Below are 27,320 nucleotides of genomic sequence, written 5' to 3' on the forward strand. Positions count from 1 at the left end.
TCTAGAAAAGGCGACTCTACAGAGACAGAAAATAGGTGGATGGTTGCCTGGGGCAGTGTGGGGGATGGGAGGCAGGATTGACAATGAGTGTGAGGCTCTTATTAGGGTGACAGGAATGTCCCGTCTGCTTTATGCTTTGTGGGGGTGCTTGCACACCTTGGTCAATTTACTGAAAATAGACTGTCCATTTGAAATGGGTGAACTATATGATATGTAAAATATGACTCATTAAAGTTGGAGGAGGTAATTGGGGAGGGGAGGGGTGGAGGGGGAAGACTGAGAGGGGAGGGAAGAGGGAGCATGGGAATGAAGAAGGCAACGGGGCTGGCTGCAGCCAGGCCGTTTGGATCTGAAACTTGGCAAGTCCAACCTCTCCTAGCTCTAGTTCCCTGCCAGTAAAGTTGGGGAAAATAAATTAACCACAAAACAGTTGGGAAGATGGTGATGACACATAAAGAGTGCTCAACACAGAGTTTGGACCAGAGAGTGCAATAAATATTAGTCATAATGATAATAGTTATTATGGGTAGTAGTAGTTAACCTACCAAGGATCCAGCCCTGATTTAGAGCAACTTAATTCAAGTCTTGGAGACGGGTTTGGACTAGCCGGCAGAGAGCAGCAGCCAGTCCTGTGGAAATGAGTTCTGGGGGACCTGAGAGCCTGAAGCTTGGGGTTCATCAGGCCTGTGGAGGCTGGGGGTGGGGGTGGGGATGGGGGAGCACTGGAGCCTCGAGACGAAGGCCATTTCTTCATGGCAGCATCGTTTATGGGGGCGTCATCCTGATGCTCATACAGGTGGGAGCAACTCCAGTCCTGTGGGGCAGGAGGGCGGACCCCTCACCTTGTCTATGAGGGTTTCTAGAGGATGTGATGTCTCAATGAGACTTAAGAATCCCTTGAAGTTGCCCAGATATAGGGTGAGGAGAGCTCCCCAGGCAGAGGGGACAGCTTGAGAGAACCCCGGGGTCGATAGGGGGTTGCTGAATTCAGGGAGGTGCTGATATGAAGAACAGAGTGATGAGAATCAGTTCTGGGGTACCCGTGGAGGGCTTTGTGCTGCGATAAAGAACTTGGATTTATCTTGAGGACAGTGAGGACCAGTGAAGTGTTCTAAGCAGGCCCAAGGCCGCTCAGGCATCTCCAAGTAGAGGGTCCCAGTTGCACTGATGCGTCACACCTTGAGCGATCCTGCTCTGTTCATGAGCAAACAAAGGCCCCCCGGGTGTTTGGGCCCAGTGTTTTGCATTTAGCCTTCTCAAGACTAAGTGTTCCTCCAAGGACCACATGCACACCAGGGGCTGGCTGCAACTCTGTCTCGTGGCTCCCGAGGGGCCCAAGGGGCATCATGTGGTGGCTCAGAGCCCGTCTGCAGGAGCAGATCTCAGGAAAGCCGAGGACCTGTAAATGGTTCACACTCCATCCTGGGTGCTGCTCCGGCTGAGCCCATTCATGAGCCCCGCGGCGGAGGCCAGGTATTGTGCGGGTTACTATAGCATCACCTTGGAAAGCATCACGCAGGGACCGCAGCCAAGCCGCGTGAGGCTGGAGGGGGATGTGGTCAGCAGCAGCAGGAGGGGCTGGAGACACACCGCAGATGCTGTCGCCTGTCTCTGGTGTGGGAACACCTTGTGGGCTGGAGCCCATTCCCTGTCGCCAGCTGCAGCCCCAGGGAGGCAGCGAGGCTGCGCTCAGCTGACTCAGCCCCCGGCTGCTGCTGAGCTTGGAGCTTTTCAAGGGGCTGCATTCCCAGCCACACCTCCCTCGGCCTCTTCTTTTTTGGGGGGGTGGGGGGTGGAGGGTGTTGTCTCCACTTGGCAGATCTGGGCTGGGTTTCATCTCCTTTTTGATTTGAAGTGGTTACCTCCATGAGAACTGACTCCAGAGTGTTCACCAAGGAGAGCAGAGTGGTCCCTGTGCTGGAAATGAGGAAGGATGACAGACTCTGAGACTGGCTGTTAAACGGCTCTGAGGTGTCCCCCATCCAAAATGCCTTTTAAAGCCCTGGATACCTTCAGAGAAAAAATTCTGAAACCCGGAAAGGAAGGAGTGAAGACTGCCGTGGGAGGTTCGCTGGGGATTTTACAAAGGTAAAGTTTGAATGCAAACTTCAGGTTTATTTCTGAGTGGCTTCGCACTGCCAGTGCTTGAGGGATTTTGCTTGGTGTTTTTAAAGCCGTATTGGAATGAGGAGAAGGTGGGTCAGACTAGATGGCTCTGGGGCCCCTTCCAGCTCCAGCAGACGATGCCTGGGGAGAAAAAGATGCATCCAATGTACAGGGTTGAATCAGGAAAATGCCCAAGACGTGCATCCTCCCTCTACAGCAGGATTAGCCCTTACTGGACGTGGTGATTTATGGAGTGTGTGTTTGGAATTGAATTAGAAAAGACTTGGGGAAATAATATTTCACCGTAATTCTGTAGGAATGACAAATATGATTATGCTTGGAGCTGAAATAATTTTAAAGAATTTTTTTACTTCATTCCCCCCCACTGTAAATAAAAATAAGATATTTGCAAATTGTTTAGCTTGTCATATAAACTATATAGAGTGGTTCCCGATTGTGTAGTTTTCAAAGAGAGGTGTAGTTAGTTACACAATAGTCTGCAGAAGGTAAGTTAAAAAATGAGTATTCTTTAAAGCAGAGAATCTTACATGATTCCAGTGGGAAAATGTTAGGAACTATCATTGAGCTGAATGTTTTTGTCCAAACAAAAAAATTAATATTTTTAAAAATTAAAATATATTATTATTGAAAGGAGAGTTTGCCATTAATGAATGCATTGAGGTAACATTTTAATTTGTGACTTTTTTATAGACATAGTAAATGCCTTCCTAGGTTTTCACTGATGAATTAGTAAGCGGTCCTCACGTACAAGGTAAAACGCCTCCCTTAATCCCTCTGATATAAAGAAATGTGAAAAATCCTTGCTAAGATTCTCACGTGTTTGAATGATTATTTCTAAACAAAGTGAGTGGAAGTGTCACCTGGTATCTTCTTTGAACTTGTCTGTTACCTCTTTATTTTAAAAATGCTGGCATTTGAAGGACTCCTTCTAGGCACAGTGCGGTTCGTCCCACGTCCTGCGTTATAACGGGCTCCTGTGACTGTTACACTTTTTATTGTGTTTCTGTTGATGAGTTTTCACAGTCAGAGAACTGGGTTGGGCACCTTATTAATTTAGTGATGAAACACAAAGAGGTTTCAGTCAGACCTGAATTATCACGTATAGATGAAAACCTAGTTTAGTGAAAGCAGGGTAAGCCTGCCAAACACAGGCCATGATTAAAATAACCTGTCCTAAGAGTGTTTTTTCCTTCTGATGACCTCTCCCGGGGTAACACCTTATTGATGGGGGTGGGTGTTTGTTTGATTAAAAATGCAAATGGGAGGCATAGTGGTTTCACTGGCGCATTCATGTGATGACAAAGGAATCTGACAAAGTCAGGAATAAAAACCACGACTTTGGACCCCAGTCACCATTATAATCACCAGATTCTGTGCCAGTTTATAAAATACTTGACAAAAAGTACTTAGGAATTTTCTTTGCCAACTTTTAAGTTTAATTGCTTTTTGAAATTTAAGTAGTCCCCCCCTCCCCCTCAAGAAGAGACTTCTCCTAGGAACTGGTTTTGCTGTTTGAGTAGATGGTCCACTTAAGGATCCTTTTGGTCGACTTAGGGATGTAACAAAATCACTAATTTCCAAGTTGTGTGACCTCAGCCCAGACACCAGCTCTGTGTTTAGGACTCTGGACAGTTTTCTCGGAATTGGAACTCAGAACAATGGAAAAACGGGTGACTATGCTTGGGGTAGAGAGTACACTAGATCATGCTAGGTGTCAGCATCGTCGTCACAATTGTAGAATGACTTCAGCAAAAGTAAAGCCAAACTGGAGCCCCTTTTTTCAGTGATCCCTACAGGGAAATTATTGGCCAGGGAAGGAGAAAAAAAGCATGAATTGACCAGCGATCTAGGTTGATCCTCGGCTCTAGGGGCCTTTGAACAGAGCTCCAGAATTAGGGCCCCTCCGGTGAGACCGGCTCTGCCGCACACTTGCTGTGAACCTCGGGCCTGTCAGATAATTATATCGAATGCCTCGCCCACAGCCGGGCATCCACTGATGGACAGCCCCCCCTTACCCTTACTTACTTTTCACATTAAGCCAGTTGGCAGAATCCAATGTAAAAAATAAATAAATAAAAATCAAAAGCACTGTTCTCTGTAAGGGACAGGGGCAAGCACATTTGGAAGTTAGAGACACTGACTTTCTGACTTAGCAAGCAGGGTACTTCTAGACGCCCACTGGTGTCTGAGACAGGTCATCATCTGAGCGGGATTCGGGGGATGCCCTGTAACCTGGGGCGTGCCTCAGGGTCACGCTGCTCACAGTCAGGGGCGTGGCAGGCGCCCGGGAGGTGCTTGGAGTTCCCACGCGAGGCTGGGGCAGTCAGGCACTGTCAGGCTTCCTTCAGAACAGTCACTGGTCTCCGAGCCTATGGGGTCAAATTCCCCTCTTCTTATAGGGACTTCAGTCATTGGATTAAGGTTCACCCTAATCTAATAGGACCCCATTTTAACTTGATTGCATCTGCAAAGACTCTATTTCCAAAGAAGGTCGTGTTCACAGTTATCAGAGGTTAGGACTTGAACAGATTTTTTTGGGGGGGAAGAATTCAACCAACCCTCATATTGACGAACTTTCTCATATCCCACTTCATTACCCCTCCATCTCCCTCCAGTACATTCAGGATCCATTCCCAGGCACACTTGCTGCTTCCTGCTGGTAAATGTTAGTGAGATCCTGCTTCTTTGGTGGATAACCACCACCCCCTCCATTGGCAGGCCCAGTACATGCCCAGTGTGGGATTTGGTTCCAGTTATTGGTCTGGCAGCCTGGAAGGGAGGTGGGAGCAGATTCCAAAGAGCATCAGTATTGTCTTGTAAGTCACCTGCCCCATTTGAAGCTTTGCTTAATTTTTAAGTAAAGGAACAAGGGACATATATCTTCCAACAGGGGGAAGTAGCCACTTGTGCAGGTCCAGAGGGTTCTGAGGAATTTAGGGCATTAGATGTTCAAGTGCAGCTATCCCCCAACCCAGTCTCAGGTATCCTCTCATCCCAGGTTCTCAGGATCCCATTTCTTATCAGGATTTCAGCTTTGGTGTAAGAGACCTACCTAAGCTCAGAATTCCACCTTCCCTGGAGTTCTGCTGTTTTTTGAAACTAAGCTTTGTTTTGGAATAACTTCAGGCTTACAGGAAAGTTGCAGAGATAGTACAGAGATTTTCTATATAACCCTTGCTCTGTTTCCACTAATGTTCACATCTTACGTTACTATGGTACATTCATCAAAACTAAGACACCAACATTGATGAATTACTAATCAAACTCCACACTTCATTAAAGTTTCATTACGTTTTCCACCGATGTCATTTTTCCCGTTCCAGGATCCAATCCTGATACCACATTGCACTTAGTCGTCTCGTCCCCTTAGTCTCCCCTGATCTGTGACTGTCTCAGCCTTTTCTTGTTTTTCATTGACCTGGACAGTTTTGAGGAATGCTGATTGGGCATTTTGTAGAATTTCCCTCAGTTTGGGTTTAGGTGATAGTTTTCTTATGATTAGCCTAGGCTTGTGATGTTTTAGGAAGAAATACTACAGAGGCGAAATGCCTTTCTCATCACATCCTATGGGGGGTACATGCTATCGACATGACTTATTGCTAGTGATGCTGACCTTGATTACTTGGTGAAGGAGTGTTTGCCAGGTTTCTCTGCTTTCCATGCTCTGTTCTTTGGTAGCAAGTCACTAAGTCCAGCCCACACTCAGCAAAAAAGAAAAGAATCTGCAAGTGAATCAATTTCCCACTGTATATCTTTTTAACAAGCTCCAACGACATTAAGGTTAAAGTCAAACCTTAGAGTTTTGACTTTATGGGTCCTGCAGTGTGGATGAAGCCTGTTGCTACCCTCCAGGAGGAAATTCAGTGAAGCACATTGTCGGAGACACAGCCTCTGGCCTGGGGCCCGCATCCCACTTCAGCCGACTCAGTTTCCTCACCTGTAAAATGTCAAGATAACACTATCTACCTCGTGGGGTGCTTATGAGATTGAAATGACTTAATGCCCATCAAAGTGTAACACAGTATCCAGAATATCAGTAATTTTATCTTTATAATTTATTTTAGTAATAATTGTGATGCTGGTAATAATATTTAAAAATGCAGGCTGCATCCTACTTCATGTTTCCCTTTCCCTTTCCGGGCACACTTTTTCTTTTTGAATAGTACATTTTGTTTTCCTCTGATCCTGACCTATCCTCCCTGCCCATTCCTTTTCCACTGTAGAAAAATCGATGGGACCACCGAGGAAGAAAATAACATCGAGCTGAATGAGGAGGGAAGGCCGGTGCAGGCGCCCCGGCCGAGCCCCCCACTCTGTGACTGCCACTGCTGCGGCGTCCCCAAGCGTTACATCATCGCCATCATGAGCGGGCTGGGATTCTGCATTTCCTTTGGGATTCGCTGCAACCTTGGAGTTGCCATCGTGGAAATGGTCAACAACAGCACTGTCTACGTTGATGGGAAACCGGAAATTCAGGTGGGTGTCCGTCTATGGTGGGAGCTCTCCTCGCCATGGCTGTGCAGATACTTTGCAATGTGAAAGGACGCGCTGAGCCTCCTTCATGATGTGACAGAAATGCAGAGCGGCCACCGTGTGCTGGGCAGCGTGCAAGATGCTGACCAGCACCGGTTGGGCCCTTGTCCTCACAGGGACGCACAAGCGGTTACAGTTCGGGGTTCTAGGCGCTACGTTGGAGTGCTCAGAATGCTCGGGATCATATAGGGGAGGGGGCCCGATATAGAATTTGAGATTGTGAAAGAATTCCCAGAGAAAGTCATGGCTGGGTCTGAAGGGTGGGAGGAATTTGACAAAGAGGGCTTTGGTGGGGTGGTAAGAGGAGTCTTGGAAAAAAAAGGAACATCTTGTGTCCAAGACTATTGGGGGTGGGGGGAGAAGAAGGGGGAGAGAGAGAGAGGATGGTGAGTTTGGAACTGAGGCAGGAGTTCCTCTTTTCTGTGTCATGTTTGGCAACCTGGTGAAGACTTATGAACCTTATGAATCCTTTCTCAGAATAATGTTTTAAATTCTTAAAATTGAATATATGGGATTATAAAGGAAACATTAAAATATAGATAGCAAAATATTTGAAAATAAAACTTGTGATATAGAAAATAGAAACATGAGCTTCTTTATGAACACGTCAGACGACGAAATCTAGCAATGGGTCTAAAAATCAGTGTAGCTTTGAAGTTTGAACTATAAACAATAGTTTGAGATAGTGGCAACAACTGCCATGTAGATATGAACAGATTGATCATTTCCACTAGAAATGGAGTCATAGGTACTGAGAATGCGACTGAGGTTTGCTGCCTACGTTCATAATTGCAGAAAATGCTAAATTTAGTTAGCAGTTAGTAGAAACAAAGATGCCGATTTTTTCCCATCCAAGTTCACAGATCCACAGGACTCCACTCACAGAGTCCAGGTGAGAACCTCGTGGGAGAGTAGAGTGGGGGTGAGCATCAAATGATGGGGGCAGCAAGGCAAAAAGGGGCCGGGTCATGTCAGGCCTGGTAAACCGTGTCGGGAGTCATGGATGAGCTTTCAGGGGAGGCAATACGATCGGCTCTGTGCTCCAGAATGATCATAGTTTAGCCAGTGATCTCCCAGTGGGTGGGGTTTGATGTGAATGGAAACAGGAGACCCAGTTCCAGGGCTGTTGTAGTCATAAGCGAGCATGCTGTGGTATGGCTTAAATAGTATTGTTTTTATGAATCACTGGAAAGATAAAAACCTGGTTTGTTTCTTAAACGGCAGACTGAGAATCATTGAAAAAGATGCAACTATATGCCCAATAGATACCCAGCAAATACATGTTTCCTTGTATTGAGCACACGCACTGGAATGACTCGTGGAAGTCCATCTGCTTGCAGAGAGGCATCTAATAGCTGTCTGGTCTGGTCCCCACCCGCAACTGGGAAGACATTTAGACCAGAGTTCCCCAAACTGGTGTCTGGCCGGTGACTGTTCCGTAGGCCGTGATCGTGAATGGGAGCCTTCCCTGTGCTGTGTCCCTGAGGAGCTCCCGGGGCGCGGAATGTGTTTCCTGGCCTTGACTGCAGACGCCTTCCTTCAGCGCATCCATTAGCGTTACCTGGACCAGTTCCTGCCAAGCACTGACTTGGGAAAATTTGATTTCAATCTATTAAAAAGGAGTCTTTAGTTGGCTTGCAGGGGTTGTTTTTGTTTTTGTTTTTAATTGAATTTATTGGGATGACATTGGTATATTATACTGTGTGTTCACCACCCAGAGTGAAGTCTCCTTTTGTCCCCGTGTATCCCCCCTTTACCCTCTTCTATCCCCACCCCCTTTCCCTCTGGTAATCACCATACTGTTATCTGGGTCTATGAGGTTTTTTGTTCTTTGTTTTTGCGCAATTCCTTCACCCTTTTCACCCAGCTCCCCAACCCCGCTCCCCTCTGACAGCTCTCAGCCTGTTCTCTATGAGTCTGTTTCTATTTTACCTGTTAGTTTATTTTGTTCATTAGATTCCATATATAAGTGGAAGCATAAGGTATCTGTCTTTCTCTGACTGGCTTATGTCACTTAGCATAATGCTCTCCTGGTCCATTCAAGCTGTTGCCACAGCTTTTTTTTTTTTTTTAAATCTAAGAGATTATTCTGCTAGAGGAAAAGAGCTCCATGGAGATCCTTCTCACTAGTCTCTTTTTGATGTCACAGCTGAAGCTGTTCTAAAGATATCCTGGGTATTTTTATTGTGCGGGGAGGCAGCTGAGGTGTGGGGAGCATGTCATACATTTCTAAGTAAAGAGTGTGCGTATTAGTGAGCTTTCAGGTGTGTATCGCATGCATTCTTCCAGCCTTTTGTGAGCAAGGCCAGCTAATTAAAACTTGTCTGCTGAGGCCAGATCACAACGAGATGGTGGTTTGCATTGGTTTGTTGCCTGAGATGACAGCCCAGGTCAATAGGGCCTGCTTTGGGCACCTGGAAAGGCATTTTGATAAACCTGAGGAGCAGTGCTGGTGTTTGCTCTATAGTTTCTATGGTTTTGCCCTCTGGAGTCTAGAGAAACTGATTAAGATCTAAAATATACTTGACGGTGTCTTCCTTGGCTTCGAAAGTAGAGGCTGAGTGGCATTTCAGAAGCTCTAACCCAACTCTAATTTATAGTAGGCTGTTTCTCTCTTACCCAAACAGAGCGAAGGTTAGATAGCAGCTCCATGTGTTCAGCCTGAGACAAAGCTGTTTCACAAATTGTATTAAGAAAGGCTCTGAATGGCTGGTAATTTTGTTTGTTTGGTTTTTCATTTTATGGAGGGAAATCTAGGTGTTTTGCACTGAGATAATTTTAAATCCCCATTTTCAAAATAGTGAGAGAATTAAGCAGCATGAATAGATAGATGGTATGCAAATATGTGGACATATAGGGTGTCACCAAAAATCGTATGCACACAACGTCTGTAGCCTCGACTACATTTTGAAAATGGAATGTATTTTAATAAACACTGTCTTTATAATTATTCAAAGCGTTTATGCATTTTTTAGGACACCATGTATTTCTACTACTGGTGTAAAAGGTAGTTTTAGCTGTAATGTGAATAATCATTTGGAGTTTCATAATTCTGAGTTTTAAAGCATGCGAACCTAGCATGTGTAAGCAGTCAATGGCTGACGTTTGAGAACCTGCAATTATTTCTCATTACCCTCAGGAGAAGTCTAGACGCCTTCCCATGAATCACGAGCCCGGGAAGGTTTAGAGGGTGGACTTTGGAACTGGCCAGACCCGGTTTCCAACTTGACTCTTGTTTATTAGCTCTGAGACCTTGAGCAAGTTGCCCTTGTGTCCTGGTAAGGGATTGCTGGTTACAAAAGAATAGAAACTCAGTGAAACCAGTTCAAGTTAAAAAAGGGATTATGGGAGGGCGAAGGGAACTCATGAAAGTGAAGGGCAGAGAGCAGAGCTGCTGTGTGAGGTTGTGGGGTCTGTGCCCAGGACAGGGGGTCCAGCTTGAGGTGGAACCGAAATCCAGGCTGTCCTCCACTGTGAGCCGAAGGAGTCTTCATGTCATTGTTTCTGAGGCAGGGACAGAGGCCCCGCCAGCAAGGCCAGCGTGGAGCTGGACCTCATGGGAACGAGGGATCCATAGCTAAGGCCTCCAGCGTGGTCGCCCCTCGTGGTCTCACCTCTGCTTCTCTCTGAGTCTGCTCCATTCTCTGGGTCTCTCCACGGACTATTTTCCCCCCCTTTTCCATGGTTCCCCACTGCTCTCCAAATCGGTAGTTCCTTGAGCCTTGCCTTCCCAGAGAGGTGACTTAATTGTCGCTGACTCCAGTGGGACTTGCTTCAGTCCAGTACTGTTTAACTAGAGCCTCTGGTTAGATTGGGGGGGCGGGGGGAGGAAGCGGATTCCTCTGCATGGGAGCCTTGGTTCTTCAGGTTATTCTGCGACTCATGGCAAAGAAATAGAGTCTCTAGTCTCAGCCAGAAAGGGAAGCCTTTATGAGCAGTGGAAAGAATAGTGTTTGGGGTCAGGCAGGTAAGAGGTCTCAGTCTCGGCTCTCCTTATAACCAGTTGTTGTGACTAGTAACTCGTAACTGGTGTGACCTTGGGTAAGTAAGTTCCTCTCCCTAAGCCTCAATGTCCTCATCTGCCAAAAAAGGAGCTAATAATAATTGCCTGCAGGCGCTGGCCGCCCGTGTGGGAGATGGCTGCAGGCGTGAACGGCTGGTTTTGGAACAGCACGGCCTGGTGCCTGGCCCCGAGAGCAGAGGCCTGTGGAACAAGCAAAGGGAAAGGCGACCACACTGATTCGGGGCCACCGGGCGCCTCCTCAGAGGGAAAGACATTTGCAGGGAGCCTGAGAAGCGTGAGCTGCTTTGCCTGGGGAGGAAAGTGAGGAATGGATCCAGCAGTAGAAAATCACATTTTCAGTGGCCTGAGACTTGTGGAAGGTGTTTTATCGCTCTTGTCTTCATTGTCACAACCACCACCGCTGCTGACCTTGACCCAGACCCTACTACCCTCCAGCGCTAAACGTGTTAAATGCAAAATCTCTAAGCAGACGAGTAACCTACAGAGAATATTCGTGCCGCTTCTCCCCACACATCTTGGGGGGGGGGTAGAACAGGCTTTGTTATCCTAAGAAATGGGACTTAAGACTCTCATTCCCTTTGTGAACACAAACTGGCATCCGAACAACCTAGGAAATAACCCAGTAAACCTAGAACTTACTTTTTGTTTTCTTCATAAGCTGTTTCATTTTTTTCTTGGCACTCAACATTATTTGGTGTACACACACACACACACACACACACACATTTATGTATATATTTTTATTTGGTATATGGTATATATATCAAATATATATACACCATATATATGTTTCATTTCCTTCAGATATATGGTATATATGATATATCTTGTATATATGCATATATATAATAACATATAACGGTGTGCATATATATTTGGTATATATATGGTATATATATTTGGTATATGCACCATATATGTATCATTTCCTTCAGATATGTGGTGTATATGCATATGCATATATACCATAATTTATGATAGTACATATTTATTTGGTATATATGCCATATATATGGTGTATACATGTGTGTGTATATATACCTATATACATATGTGTAAATTGGCACACAATCTCTTTATACCAGGTGTGCTCCCTGAGAGTAGGTACTTTGTTGTGTTCACTCCTACATCCCAAGCACACACGAGGCTCTCTGTAAATAATTATTGAGTAAATGAAGGAAAGAAGGAATTTGTGAGGTTATTATGTGGGATCATGAGCAAAAAATGGTGGTCAAGTGTTTTCTGACAAACACACTGTATCTGGTTTCTCGTTTTCAGACAGCACAGTTTAACTGGGATCCAGAGACGGTGGGCTTTATCCATGGATCTTTTTTCTGGGGTTATATCGTGACACAAATTCCAGGTGGTTTCATTTCAAACAAGTTTGCTGCTAACAGGTAAGATAAACCGATACAACGTGAGTGCTACCCAGATCACAGCATGGCTTTGTACTTCTACCATGTCCGCAGGCCTCGCTCTCAAGTTGGGGGTGCAGAAGGAAAGATAGGAGCCACTCCCATAGAGGTGATTTGCAAATATCAATCCCATATGATCCTGTTTTTCCTGTTTTATTTAATCTAATTTACCTTGTAGTTCTTTAAGTGATTATGTAGTAAAAAGAATATGAGAGGGTAGGTACTGACTCTGAGTCAGGAGAAACAGTTTCTGGACCCTAAGTAACTCACTTGGTGCCCTCTGCTGAGTCACCTTCCTTCCTTTTCTGGGCCTCAGTTTTTGCACCTGTGAAATGGAGCATGGATTAGATTGTGTGTGAGTTCACTTTGACCTGTGACATTCTGTGTGAATATCTTCCAGTACCACACAGGTTTTGTCATGTGAGTAGTAGGGACTGGCCTCGAGATTGCGAGACGTCTTTAATGCCCTTGAGACTCTATAGCAGGTGTTTGAGCAATTACAAGTAGCCAGGGCAGAAGGAGGTGCCTCAAGGAGCAATGAGCTCTGTTACTAGAGGTTTTCAAGCAGAAGAGGGTGGCCACTGGGAGATGTAGAGCGTACATGAACCGGAAAAGGAGTGCACTCAATGTCCCAGGTCCCTTCCAGATGTATGTCCTGTGTGGCTTTACACATATGGATTTTGTGAAGCATGCATTTTATAAAGCAGTGCTTTTCAGATTCTAAAACACAACTCTTTAGATGGCAATAAAATCAATATAACAATTTACCAGTGAGCATTTTCTAAAAAAAGAGAGAGATAAATAGAAGATAATTAAATACAATAAAACAGGATAAAAAATATCTTAGCTCATTACACATTTAAATTTTGGTTTTTGAATCCGGTTTTGGTAACATTTGTGTGTATGAGTATGTATTGGGTTGCAGTATAAAATATATTTTGTTTTATGGGTCAAGGTAAAAAAATTTGAAAGTCACTACCGTAGAATCTAAATATATATAAGCATGACTGTGTCTACTTACGTTCTTACCTAATTTGTCCCTTTTTTATTGTCACTTACCTATTATATTCTTTTAAAAAAGTGATGAAATATTGGCTTCTATGGTCTCTGGGATTACTGCTTACACTTCTGCCCTAAAAAGAAATCATACGTAATTTCCCAGCATGTAAAATGGGCTGAAGCCTCCTTCACATGTGTGAGAAAGAAAGAAGATGCTGCTGCTCCCTTTCCCCAGGACGCGCTGGTCAAGGCAGGGAGAAGGCAGGTGGCACAGGGCAGAGAGGTGGGGGCGGAGACAGGCACACAGCCGGTCGTGTGCCTGGCTGGTCCCAGGACACAGCCTGCTTCTCCGAGACTCTGTGCCCATCCTGGTAAAGTGGGAGCAGAACTGCGAAGCAGGAGACATAGCCCCGATGTTCACAGTCCAAGGTAATAGTCAGAACGGGCCTGTGGGGTAAACCCAGCAGAACGGTGGGTCTCCAGCAAGCTCGCCTCATGCTGGTCGGTGTCCAGGGTCGGGCCCTCATCCAGGCAGGGCATCCCTGTCTTGCCAAGCACATGGCCCTGATTGGTCCAGGGACTGGGGCTTGGGCATCCAAACAGCCCAACAGTCTAGTTTGGGACACGCTGGACTGTAACACACCTATTTTTCTTTCTGTGAATTTCCATAGTGATCTGCCCGTGAACTGTTAGGTTCGTTTCTGGTATGTAGCTGAAGTGCCGCATCCATGAGCAGGCCTGCCCAGTAACAGTGTTTTGGCCCCGCAGGGTCTTTGGAGCTGCCATCTTCCTAACGTCGACCTTGAACATGTTCATTCCTTCTGCAGCCCGAGTGCATTACGGCTGCGTCATGTGTGTCAGGATTTTGCAAGGTCTAGTGGAGGTAGGAGATTCTTTCCTTCACTGTTTTCCATATCGCCGGGGACAATATGGTCCTTTAGAAAATTCAACTTCTGAAGAAAATTACCTTCACTCAGTTTTTCTGTCTTCCACCTTGCTTTGCTATCTCAGCTCTCTGGTTATGACTACCATTATGGATACTTTAAAAACCTTGTGTGTGTGCCCGGCCAGTGTGGCGCAGTTGGTCATGGATTTGATTCCCCATCAGGGCACATGCCCAGGCTGTGGGTTTGGTCCCTGTTTGGGGCACGTATGGGAGGCAACCGACTGATGTTTCCCTCTCCCATCAATGTTTCTCTCTCTCTCTCTCCCCCTCTCCCTTCTTCTCTCTGTGAAATCAATAAACACATACTTTTAAAAAATAATAAAAACCTTGTGTCATTCCAAATTTAAACACAATAAAGGACCATTTCACAGAATTTGAGATGAGTAAGGAATGATCTCAGAGATAACCTGATCCAAACCTTTTCATTTAATAAATGATGAAACTAAAGCCCCAAACAGTACACATCTCAAGGGCTCTTCCCACTGAAACAATTTAAATAGATTTATTAATAAATCTATAAAATTTCGAGAGGGTAGTCTTACACACAGTTTTAACTTGACCAGGGAGATAGCATGATACAGCCAGAGGACTTGGCCAACTACTCAACCCTGCCATTGTAGTGCAAAAATAGCTGGAGCTGATGTTAACAAATGGGTATGGCTATGTTCCAAAAAACGTAAACACAAAGAACCTCATCGTAAGCAACAAAATCTTTGAAATCATGGGTTTGATGTGCTAGTTACATATTTTCCGAAGTGCATTAGAATATATATATGTCATAATGACATTTAAAAATGTAGGTTGTTGTAGCACCTCCCACCCAACTCTAGTCCCACTAGAGGGATATATACCACATTGTTGAAAATATTGATATGATGGAAAAACATGATATTGTAGCCATGAAGAGCAGAGTCTAGTTACTTAATGGCTCTGAGCCTCAGGTTCTGTATCTTGAAGTAAGAGGATGGACCAGGTGGTTGCAGAAGTCCCTTTCTTTTTTCTTTCTCTTTTTTTGTTTAAAAGATTTGAGAGTAATCAAATATCATAGGTGGTAGTTAAAGCCATGAAAAAGTGGTTCTTTTTTTTTTTTTTTAGAGGAGACTTTTTAAAAAATTGATTTGAAAGAGAGAGAGAGAGAAACATCGCTTTGTTGTTTTACTTATTTCTACATTCATTGGTTGTTCCTTGCATGTGCCCTGACCAGGGATCGAACCCATAACCTTGATGTACCAGGACAATGCTCTAACCAACTGAACTACCCAGCCAGGGCTTGGAAGTCCCTTTCTACAGTGATATTTTATATAATATGAAATAGAAAGACCTCATTCCCCACCATGCTTACATTTGAACTAGTGTTCAAATTTGTGCCGTCTGTCAAAATAGCCAACATATGCTATTTAGTATCTATGAGTTGGGCTTTTATATTGTAGCCTGTGCTAAAGAATCAGGGTCCACATTTTAAACACAAACAGAAGCTGGAGTCAAATGAAATCATGTTCTTGACCATTTTGCCAGGGTGTGACCTACCCAGCCTGCCACGGAATGTGGAGTAAGTGGGCACCGCCTTTGGAGAGAAGCAGACTGGCCACGACCTCCTTTTGCGGTAAGTGCTTTAGAATCATGACAAGTTTCGCTTAGGAATGCTTTTGGCTTCAAGAGAGGACCCTACTAAATAGAATCTATTTTTTTTTCACATAACAGAAATCCAAAGGTGAGTGGTTGCTGGTGTTGGTTCTACTGCTCAATGATCCATCCATCCAGGGCCTACACATGTTCTGACTTTCGACGCCACAGTCCTCAGAGTGATAGCTTTTTACTCTCATATCTGTTTCTCATGTTCACAAGATGGTTGCCACAGCTCCAAGCATCAAGTCCACATTTAAGGCAGAGGGAAGTGGGAATGGGTATCCTAGACACATATGTTCCATTCATTGGAAAAGCAAAAACATTTCCAAACCCCTCTAGCAGGTTCCACTTATATTTCCTTGGTCCTAATTGTGTCGTATGTTTGACTAACTGCAGAGAAGGCTAGGAAGGCAAGAGCCTAACTTTTCCAGCATCATTAGGAGAGGAAGGTAAAAAAGAAAGAGTTGGGAGTGCTTGTTGGGTTAGCCATCAAATGATATTTTCTGAAGTCAAAAGCCAAAGAGAGAGAATCATTAAGACCCCCACTCCTATTCTTTTTGTAGATGGAGAAACTGAGACTAAAGTTTCAAGTTTAGTTTTGTTAAACTGAAACTAAAGTTCAATAACTTGCCCAAGTTCACATAGCTAACAAGTCATGGAGCTGGAGCTAGACCACCTGCTTCTTGATTCAGAACTTCCCTCACTGCTTGCCACTAGGTATACATTGTCACAGAGACCCTTTAATTAATTTTCACAATTATAGTCCACATAAAAATGAAGCGGAGACTATCCACCTTATCCAAAAGTACTTTAGTAGCTTCTAAGTAGTGATGTGACTTTAATTCCTGGGTCTCCAAACTTCACCTGCTAACATTGCCTCTCTCTGAGCCTTGGGACCAGCCCCTCTGTATCTCTGGGAGTAACCGGTGTCCTGAAAAGTCTACCTAGGTAGCAACCAACCATTGAGCAAGGACAGCACATGCTCCCCCCATCAACACAGTTGTAAAATATATTTTCAATTTTTTTTTTTTAGCAGGGAAGGAGCCCAGGAAGTCCAAAGTACCTTAAGCAGCAAAAGTCACAATGGGGCACCAGGCAGAATTAGGATCAGAGTTTAGGTCTGTCTAGTTTTCCAAGCCAATGTGCCTTTCCTAAGAGAAGCTAGTCTGTGCTTCTTAGCTAAAGGAGAAACAAGGCTTCCTCTTTATTTCTGTGAACATTTTTATATCTCCCTCGTTCTTTCTCTTGACCTCCTTAAATCATCATTGTCCCTGGAATATGGTGTGACATGCTCACCCATGTGCCTATTTTGTGTCTCGTCGGACCTGCGTGCGTAGCTGAGATGTCCTCACAGCCTTAGCTTCTCTTGTCTTCAAAACCACATCTGCCTTCTAGTTTGCAGTCCAGGATCCTCTCCACCCCTGCCGTTGACTTTACACCAACTCTAGAGGAACAGAAGATTCTGCCGCACCTGACCTTGTGAATTGTCAGATCCTTGACCTTGTTTTCCTTGGGTGATTTACTGATGAGGCCCTTTCCTTTTGATTTGCCAGCAAAACCGGCATGACTAGCACCGCTCCCCACTTTTAGAGTCTTTATAGCCCTGAAAAGGGCTGATCGAAGACGTGGTTTGACTCTCAGGGGAAGGGACCTGATCAAAGTCACAGGCTTTATTACATTTCCCAGCTGAGGTGTGGCCTTGGTTTCGAAGAACTGCCAAGGGAATTTGCCACTGGAAGGAAACCCTTCCTGGGGCTAATTGGTTCTTTTTTATTTTTCAGTCCTTGCCCGAGGATATGTTTATTGATTTTAGGGAGAGGAAGTGTGCGGGGAGATATTGAGAGAGAGAGAGAGAGAGAGAGAGATCGATGTGAGAGAGAAACCCCGATTGGTTGCCTCTCATATGCGCCCCAACCAGGGACTGAGCCCGCAACCTGGGTACGTGCCCTGGCGGGGAATCGAACCGGAGACCCTCGGTGTAGGGACATCTCCAGCAAACAGCCACACCGGCCAGGGCACCAGCTGGTTCTTACACTTAAAAAATACTGGAGTTGGAAGGGACTTCAGAAAACCTTGATTACAGCTGTTATTTTATTGAGGAAACAGAGGGTGAGGGAGGGAAAATGTACGTTCTCCCAGCTAGTGAGGACCGAGCCGAGGACTCCCCCGCCGCAGTCGGCCACGCGCCACCCTCGGTGCCCTTCAGCAAGCGCCCAGGGCTCCCTCTGTGCCCGTGCTGAGCGCACAGGGGCCTCGAGGCTCGGGCAGCTCCCTGCCAGGCTGGAGGGCAGCGGGGCCTGTGGGTCGGTGTGACGGGAGGGAGGGTTTGTTTAGCAGGCAGGGAAGGACAGGTCCGAGGTACACAATTCCTGGGTGAAAACCTCATCCAACTACAGCAAGCACAGGACACTTCTGGTGGGGGCAGGCCTGAATTGTCACCTAGATCAGGGTAAAGGCTCTGGGTTTCCACAGACCTGCCTCCTGCCGCTCACCTGTTTCACCTCAGGCAGTTTACGTCCCCTCCTCCAGCCTTCGTTTCCTTCTTGTAAAATGGGGTGACATTGGTGCCCACGACATCAGGTTACAAAGAGGGCTTCATAAAATCCCGGGTCCAGCGTGCACAGCACCCCTGACCCTCCCTGTCCCAGGCCTTTCCCTGCATCACCTGCACAGGAGCCTCCCGCCCCACCCCCAGGCCCCCTCTCCCCACACACAGTGGAGTCCGTGCAGCGTTCTGGAAGGCTCTGGAAGGCCTGCCTTATAGCTTTGAGGAAGCCTGAGGGAAAGGAAAAGTGCGCCGTCATTCCGTAAGTGACAGTAGCAGCTTTAGCTGGCGTTTGTGTGGCACCGATGAGAGCTTATCAGACATCTCCACACGGGTGGTTCACTGGCTCCTCAAGCCAACCCCCTGACGTCGAGATCCACCCTGTCTTCCGTCTGAGGAAGTGGTTCAGGGCGATGGAGGGACCTCCTCAGGTTTGGGGTTCCAGGTCGGGCCTTTCACAGCCAGCCAGGCCCAGCTCGGAAAGATGGGATGCCGTCTTCTCGGGGTCCCCAGACTCCCACTGCCCGAAGGTCTCCCTCAGCACTGCATTCTGCGATACAGAATTGCCTTTCGCTGCTCACTTTTTCTGGAGCAAGGTATTTTTTCATTCACACCCTGCAGGGAATTTCAGGGAGCTCTATATATACATTTTTGATTCAGCTGCTATTTCCTGGGAGTTTGCAGGGCTCCCGCTTCTCCAGCAGACATTAGGGGCTGGGGGAGGCAGCGGAGGCCAGGTCACCGCCTCTGCCCTCATGACCTTGCCTGGCAAGATAAACATCCACCCGTGGGCAAGCGTTTACCAGGCCAAGTATTTACAAAGCAAGAGGAAAACCTGCACATGCACTCATTCAGGAGGGGGGTGGGGACAGCCGCCCTGGTCCCCCTGCCATTTAACTGTTTCCTGGTTGAACCAAAATCGAGACCTCCAATCGTCTGAAGTCCCTTCTTAAAAGACCTAGGTGACAACCCTTCCGAACTGTGAGCTGGGGAGGGCAGGCCCAGTTGCCTCGCTTGCTGTCTTCAGCACTCAATATCGCACCTGGTTGGCTTTTTCAAATTTCCCTCAGCTTTTTCTCATCTTTTTATCCCACCCTGTCATCACGGCCACATTGCTGTGCCTGAGTAATCTTGGCCTAACCCTCCATGGCACTTGGATTAGGCTCAAGGGCGCCCTGGTGAGCTTCCCCCCGGGCAGCCCCGAGTTAAGGCCTGTCCCTGGGCTGGGAGTCCGCCTGTCCCTGGGCTGGGAGTCCGCCTGTCCCTCGGCACGGCACCCAGGCGCTCTGACTCCTGCTCGGTGTGGTTCTCCTCGACCCAACCCCTTGAGCCGCCAGTGGGTTGAAAGGGGCTTGCATGACGATCGGTAAGCGGCCCTCAATCTTTCCTTGTTCCAGGTTCCTACGCGGGGGCGGTGATCGCCATGCCCCTGGCCGGGGTGCTGGTGCAGTACATTGGCTGGGCCTCCGTCTTTTATATTTATGGTGAGTGATCTGACTTCAGGAGTTCCTGTGGGTGATTCACAGAGATGGTATCTTACTGAATAATGGGATAGGCTAAGAGTTTACTGTATGATATCAAGGAATACTTGTCTGCCTGTGATTCGTTTAATAGTTATATTAAAGTTGAGTTTCTTTCTCCAAATACCAGTTAATAACAACAAAACCCTTTCTCCTAGCTGAGCATAGTAACTGTTTGGGAATATTTTGAACATTAAAAAATTTAGAGATGGAAGAAAATGAGACTATATCATCAAACCTTTTGTCTTTTAACTGCAGGTATGTTTGGCATTATTTGGTACATGTTTTGGCTGTTGCAGGCCTATGAGTGCCCGGCAGCTCATCCAACAATATCCCATGAGGAGAGGACCTATATAGAGACAAGTATCGGAGAAGGAGCCAATGTGGTCAGTCTCAGTGTAAGTATCGACGGATAGAGGAAGACTCGGCTCTCTCTTCTCTATGAGTGTTTCTCTTAGTGATGGTGTTGCCCTCTTAAGAGAAATAACATGTGAACTGATGGTTGCCAGATGGGAAGGGGGTTGAGGGGCTGTGTGGAAAAGGTGAAGGGATTAAGAAGTACAAATTGGTGGTTACAAAATAGGAATCTAGTCAATAATATTGTAATAGTTATGTATGGTGCCAGATAGGTACTAGACGTATTGGGGAATCACTTTGTAGATTATATAAATGTCTAACTGGTATGCTGTACACCTGAAATTAATATGGAATAGTATTGAATACCAACTGTAATTGACAAACAAAAGAAGAAAAATGGCATGTCAATATATTTCCCTTAAAAAATCTCGTGGTATTTTTACTCTCTAGAAATTTAATACACCATGGAAAAGATTTTTCACGTCACTGCCGGTGTATGCAATCATTGTGGCAAATTTTTGCAGAAGCTGGACCTTTTATTTGCTGTTAATAAGTCAGCCGGCTTATTTTGAAGAGGTCTTTGGATTTGCAATAAGTAAGGTAAACACACAGATGCTTCAAACGTTTTCCAACTTTAAATCTCTTGCTTCTACTGAGAAAAACCTTTGCTTGATAAAATAATTAAATTGCTGATTGTCATGTAGAACAGTTGTATGACCCCTAACGCCCTGGAGGTCAGACAAGTCACACATTCAGTGCACAGTATACATAGTTATTTAGTTTCTTCCTAGCAAGGATCGGAGCTGTGGTAAGCTGCTTTTAAAGATTTATATTCTACACAACCTCAAAGTGTTTTTGAATCTAACTCGAGGACAGCATATTAGGCAAAGATGAAAAGATTTAACAGCGAGGGGTTTTTATATTTTTCTATAAATTACTCCGTGAACAGCGAGCGGTAAGAACCTTAAAGCTTATTTAGCAGATAGTCCTTGCCTCCATTATGGTGGATCTGACGATGACGACCACCGTCTTGTATAAGAGCCTTTTTCATGTTCCCCAGCCGCTGTCATTAGGTTGCCTATGTTTCAGGGAGGAAGTGTGAATGGTGAAGCTTAACCCATCATCGTAAAAGAATTCAACCTTCTTCCTGCCGGGGAGGAACAGCAGCCTAGTGGGGGTAGATGTCCGCATAGCTCCAGGGGCTGTCCAAAGTGACCAGGGTCTTCCAGCGGTGCCATCAGGGGACACCCCCTCTGTGCCTAGTGTTTACCCTGCACCAGGCCTCATGCTGGGTGCTGGGGCCTCTGTGATGAGCTTCCAGTCTGGTGGAGGAGACAGTTGGGTCTACCCTTAAAATCACCCGCTCATTTGTTGTGTATTTATTACAAAATTCAGGCCTGCCTGGGTCCCATAGAGCTCGATGATTAAGTCTGGTGGTGACGCTGGTGGGCAGTGCGGCTGGTGGGAGCAGGGAAGCAGCTAAAAATCGCTGGTCGCTCCTTTTCACCCAGGTGGGCCTCCTGTCGGCGCTCCCGCACATGGTTATGACCATCATCGTGCCTGTCGGAGGACAACTGGCCGATTATTTAAGAAGCAGACACATTTTGACCACAACTGCTGTCAGGAAAATCATGAACTGTGGAGGTACTGTGGGTTTCATAGGTGGTTTAAGCAGCTTTTAGAGGAGGAGACGAAACTGATCTGCGGGGCATATTTTGGAGGTTATGTCTAATCGCTGGAAAGGATATTAAAAGCCCCTAAGCCCATCCCCCAGCAGGTACTTGAGTGTCCCTCACGCCCCTGCCAAGTGGCTGCCCAGCCTGTACCTGTGCCACCTGCGACATGACCGACTTAGCTGATAAATCAGTGCATACCTGCGACTACAGAAACGCTTCGTTCACCTGCTCTCCAGCCAAAGCAACATGACTTCCGGTTACAGATCTTTTTATTGTTTATTCTTCCAGATACAGAAGCCTTTGCTTATGTCATTGATTCCCTTATCTCCGTCTCCCCTTTCTACATAGAGACACGTTTTAGGAAGAAACATAAGAAAAACAGTTTCTTTGAATAGTCTTCTTTCCTCCCAACATATGCTTGAGTGTGGAGTGTACACACACACACACACACACACACACACACACACACCCCATCCTCTTTCCCGCTTTCTTTAGTTCCTGCTTTAGGTTTTGATTTTGCAAAGACAAAGAAGTTGGGTAGGTAAAGGTAACCATGAACCCCTTCAATGTTTACAACTGCTCACCTTTTAAAAACTCTATGTTTTCTTACTATTTCTCTTGTTTTGCTTTTAAAATGAGCATTTATTGAATGCTTTCTGTGCCAGACACGAGCTGGGTTCTTTACACACATTACCTTATGTATTCCTCATAACCGCTCTGTGGAGCAAGCGCTACTATTAAGCCCAGTTGCATTGAGGGCACTCGGTATAATAAGGTGACTTGCTCAAGTGGCAGGTCATGTACAAGATCCTGGCAAAGGCAAGAGCAGATTTCCCTCCGGAGCCTCCAGAAGGCACTCAGCTCTGTTGACACCCTGGTTTTAGCTTTGTGGGACCCATTTCATACTTCTGACCTCCAGAACCGGGAAGTCATATATTTGTGTTGTTCGAAGTCACTGCATTTGTGGTCATTTGTTACAGCAGCAACAGGAAACTAATACAGTAGGTTAGTCCCACTCCTGTAATTATCAAATTCTCTCCAGCGGAATAGCATCTACACCCGGCCCTGAGAACATCTCTGTCTCTGACTTTGCTCACTGCCTTTCTCTTTACTGTGTGCTCTTGCTCCCCTTCCCCTCTCACCCCGGTCCCCTCCACACGTCCTTCCACATCAGCTCAAGCCTTGCCTCTTGTGTTTCGTTAAGGCTACGTCAGCCTCCAGTGATCACCCCTTCCTACCCATATACTTGGTTGGCGACTCACCACGTGCTACCTTATTGCCGTCTTGCAGGAAAGTGTTTCAGGCAGAGGGACAAGCATGTGCAATGGCCCTGAGGCAGGCATGAAGGTGGCGTGGTAGAGAAAGGAAGGGGGGAAAGTCAGAATGGTGGGAGCTTGGTGAGTGAGGTGGAGAGTGACAGGAGATGGGATCAGCATGGACAGCTGGGGCCGGATCTTGGGAGGCCTTGTAGACATATACAGGGTTTTATTTGAAGTGCAATTGGGAAGCACATGGAAGGGCTGAAGCAGGAAAAGGGATATGATCTAATTTACGTTTTCAAATCTGAGTAATTGAACATAGAACCTAAGAGTAAAAGAAGGGAGACCAGCGAAGAAACTCTTTCAGTCTTTCTGTCAAGAGAAGGTGGTGGCTTGAATTAGAATAGTGTCAGTGGAGGAGGAGAGACACGGGTGGGCTTCTAAGTTCTCTGAGCCTAACGTTATTCTTACTTAAAATCTGAATAATAATATTTCCGTCAGATGATTGTTATAAAGGTTAAACAAGGCAGCAGATACGTGCACCTAGTGTGGGTCCAACGTACGTTAGTGCCCTTTCTCTTGTCCCGTGTTCAAGACACTGACAAAACAGACGTCTTCCCACGGAGACATTCACTAAATATCTGCTATTCAGCCATATCTCCCATGGCCAAAAGTATCAACTTGAGAGAAAATTCTGGATTAAGCTAGACTTGCACAACCTCTTCTAAAGACAGGTGCCCTGAAGACTCTAAACCTATTTTTATAGGACTATCTTGTTCCTAATTAATTTTGCTCTGATCAGCTTGGCCATTGTTTCTCCATTGTTGGAAATGTTGGTGTTTGCTCGTGGTGGTGAGAACTCTCGAAGTTAAGTGCTCCCAAAGTGCCCGAGCTGGTTGAGAGTAAGTCCCCCCTCTTTCTCTCCACCCCCCTCTTTTCTTTTTGCAGAAACTAGAATGCGTATGTGGAGTCTCACCAGCCCCAATCCCATCTTTAAAGAAAACAATTAAAAAAAACCTCTTCACAGGTCTTTTCATTTTATGTTTAGACATATCAGAAACAGTGAGCTCTACATAGGAAAGAAAAAAATCCCACAGTTGTCCCTTTTTGCTTAAAAACAGGGACACCAGACTAGAGGTACATACATGAAGACGGCGTTTTGTGCCCTCGCTGAATAAGCCACCTTGATTTGGACATGATGAAGCACGTGCACGATCATCTAGAGAATTTTAGTTGGTTTCCTATTTTCTAAGCAGAAATATAGAGGGCGTTTCTCATTTGAGATCACACACTTCTCGGAGCTCTTTCCGTGGGCAAGGGATATTTGCTGCCAGAATCATTTAAAGCAAACAGATCACCTTACGACATGAGGATCTATTCTAGTTCATTCTGAGTCAGAGCACGTTTCCAAGGTCCTCAGACAGTTGTCAAATCCTCACACCTCCGTCTGTGTACATGTGAAGTGCGACTGAGGTCAAAAATTCCAGTCTGGCGGAGTCGGTGGTCTGTGGGACTTCAGGTTGTTTTCATATGAAATGAAAAAATTTCTCAGGTGTTTAAATCCTAGTTTTTTTTCTCTTGTCAGCTCTGAATAGGTTCACTTTCAAGTTTCTCTTGATAACTCCTGAAGTTCAAATTTTACCCTTTAGTTCCTGCAACATACAGTCCTGTCTCTTAGCATTTTCACTGTGGACAGGGACTGCTAGGCTCTTAAATGTTTTTTTTCTTTCTTTGGAAATCTATTTAGCAAAGATCTTTTTTTTCCTCTTATAGATGAATCAGTGTATCACTTGTACATTTTATTCTTCACACAATGTCCTCATTCTAATTCTTTGGAGGAATTAACTTTCTGGTACAATCTTTGTTGAGAGTGTTAAGATAAAAGAAGTTTCAGCCTCGTGCCTTGTTATTTCAGACAGGCCATTTCTAAAACATGTCTAGTTGGTATCTAAAACGCTAGCACTTTTGTCCAATGTATAATTTTAATTGCTGAAACAAAATAAATAGCAATGATATAAAGCCCACAGTTTAAAAGACACCTCTGGCCCATGATTTTATGATCCTGTTTAGATGATACTTGCTCTGTTTCTATGATAGTTTTGAGGAAACGAACTCGGAAAGGTAGGCAACTTACCAAGGTTTACAAAAAGTGCTTGTGTTTCAAGGTAATTATCTTAATTTTTCTTTCCTTTGCTTTAGTTCATTTATTTTTTTTATTTTTATTTTTTACCCTCCCCCAAGGATATGTTTTTATAGAATTTAGAAACAAAGGAAGGGGGAGAGAGAGAGAAAAAAACCCCCATCAATGTTAAATAGAAACTTCAATTGGTTGCCTCCCATATGCTCCCTGACCAAGGACTGAACCTGCAACCTAGGTATGTGACCTGACGGGGGAATCGAACCTGCAACCTTTTGGTTTACAGGACAACACTCCAACCAACCGAGCCACCCGGCCTGGGCTGCATTAGCTCATTTATTGAGTGCCCACTACATGTCAGCCAGGCTCTGTACTGTATAAATGGCACCTTCCCTGGAAAATGTCACCGTTTTGTTGGGGAGGCAGAAACCCAAGTGAAAAATCACCAGGCAACCTGGAAAAGCTCTATAAGATGAGTAAGAAGATATTGGCCTCACTGGGTGCTGAGGGCAGGGTGGTCAGAAAAGCTTCCTAGAGGAGGTACTATTGGAACTGGACTTTAAAGAATAGATTTCTCGCCCGGCTGGGCATGGTTCAGTGGTTGAGCATCGACCTAGGATCCAGGAGATCGGGGTTCGATTCCTGGTCAGGGCACATGCCCGGGTTGCGGGCTCGATCAATGACTCTCTCATCATTGATGTTTCTATCTCTCTCTCTCCCCCTCCTTTCCTCTCTCTGAAATCAATAAAGATACGTTAAAAAAAAAAAAAGATTTCTCCAGAAAAAGAGAAATAAGCGGTAGGAGAAGAGGACCCGGGCGAAGGGGCAGCCCGCGCGGATACACGGCCGGGCAGGGGCGGCAGAGGGCTCCGAGCGGCCCGGGGCTGAGCAGGGAGCTGCGGGCTGGCGGGGGCAGGGGCAGGGGCAGGGGGCACTGGCATGTAACCCGGCACGGAGAAGGTGGGGCCCTCCACAAGAGTGTTAAGTAAAGGGGCAACTGCTTAGGTTTGTGGTTTAGCAGATGGGGATGTGGAAAATGGAGCAGAGGAAGAAGAGATGGGGAGACCAATTAAGAGGCCTTTGAAGTCGCCCAGGTGAGGGGTGATGGGCCCCAGGATGGGACAGCGGCAGAGGAGGAGAGAGCAAGGTTGGTTTTGACAGGCATTTCTGGGGCTCACCCTGCAGGTTCTTATGGAAACGCCGAGAAAGAGGGAGATTTTGAGATTTCTGTGTTGGATTTTTGGTTACCGTCTGTTGAGCCGTCCCCATGTGCCAGGGACTCCACGCTCCATACCTTCAATACTCAATTTCACTTCATCTTCCGGTGCCCTATAAGGCTGTGCCATTAGCTCTAGCTTTGGAATGAGGAACCTGAGAGGTGATGTGACTTGTCCAAGGTCACACGATGGGTAGTTTTGAGGTGGAATCTGAACCCAGGCCTGTCGGACTCTAAAGTCTGGGTTCTAAATACAGGTGGATAGAAGATTGATTTAGAGAAGAAAGAGCATGGGGGTGGTGATATGCTCTGTTGGTTTATGAGTAAAAATCAGGACAACAGGCCCGGCCGGGCGTGGCTCAGCGGTTGAGCGTCGACCTGGGATCCAGGTGATCGGGGTTCGATTCCCGGTCAGGGCACATGCCCGGTTGTGGGCTTGATCAATGACTCTCTCATCATTGATGTTTCTGTCTCTCTCTCTCCCTCTCCTTTCCTCTCTCTGGAATCAATAAAGATATATTTAAAAAAAAAAATCAGGACAACAGGACTTGACTTGGGCATGTCGCCTTTGAGGGACCTATGGACGGTGGTGTGGAGACGTCTGGAATCAGCAGACAGCCTTCAGAATGACATGTCCTGGTCTCCCGTTTCCTAGGGCACGTTTTTACCCAGAAATGTACTGGCATCACCAGTGTGTCTGCTGCTGGCTGAGCGTGTGCGTGTGTGTGTGTGTGTATGTGTGTGTGTGCGTGTGTGTGTGTGTGTGTTGTTTGCGAGATGAGTTTTCTGTTGTGCTGGAGCCACTTTTCCTGAATGACAGGCACGGAAAGCACTTCGATCCTGCTGGATTTTCCCTGCAGGTATCTCGGCTTTGCTAAGGAGGCCTGCGAGCTTGGAGAATTTCTGAAAGGGAAGAGCTTGGCTCTCTGCCTTTTGCCTC

At 45.9% G+C, this 27,320-nt stretch overlaps 1 protein-coding gene across 1 annotated transcript in view; it reads left to right on the plus strand.

The window, feature by feature from the left end:
- Positions 1-1,981: 1,981 nt before the first annotated feature.
- The window catches only part of SLC17A8 (solute carrier family 17 member 8), a gene marked incomplete at its 3' end in the record, with an annotated part of 30,953 nt that continues 5,614 nt past the window's right edge, over positions 1,982-27,320 (plus strand). Inside the window, exons 1-9 of the mRNA XM_081128471.1 lie at positions 1,982-2,088; positions 6,351-6,603; positions 11,963-12,081; positions 13,867-13,981; positions 15,560-15,647; positions 19,613-19,699; positions 19,994-20,133; positions 20,543-20,692; positions 21,604-21,736. Coding sequence (XP_080984597.1) covers positions 1,988-2,088; positions 6,351-6,603; positions 11,963-12,081; positions 13,867-13,981; positions 15,560-15,647; positions 19,613-19,699; positions 19,994-20,133; positions 20,543-20,692; positions 21,604-21,736 — 1,186 coding nt within the window. The 5' untranslated portion in view covers positions 1,982-1,987. The remainder of the gene's footprint in view (positions 2,089-6,350; positions 6,604-11,962; positions 12,082-13,866; positions 13,982-15,559; positions 15,648-19,612; positions 19,700-19,993; positions 20,134-20,542; positions 20,693-21,603; positions 21,737-27,320) is intronic.

This window comes from Miniopterus schreibersii (genome assembly GCF_964146895.1).
Source record: "Miniopterus schreibersii genome assembly, chromosome: 2".
Taxonomy (NCBI): domain Eukaryota; kingdom Metazoa; phylum Chordata; class Mammalia; order Chiroptera; family Miniopteridae; genus Miniopterus; species Miniopterus schreibersii.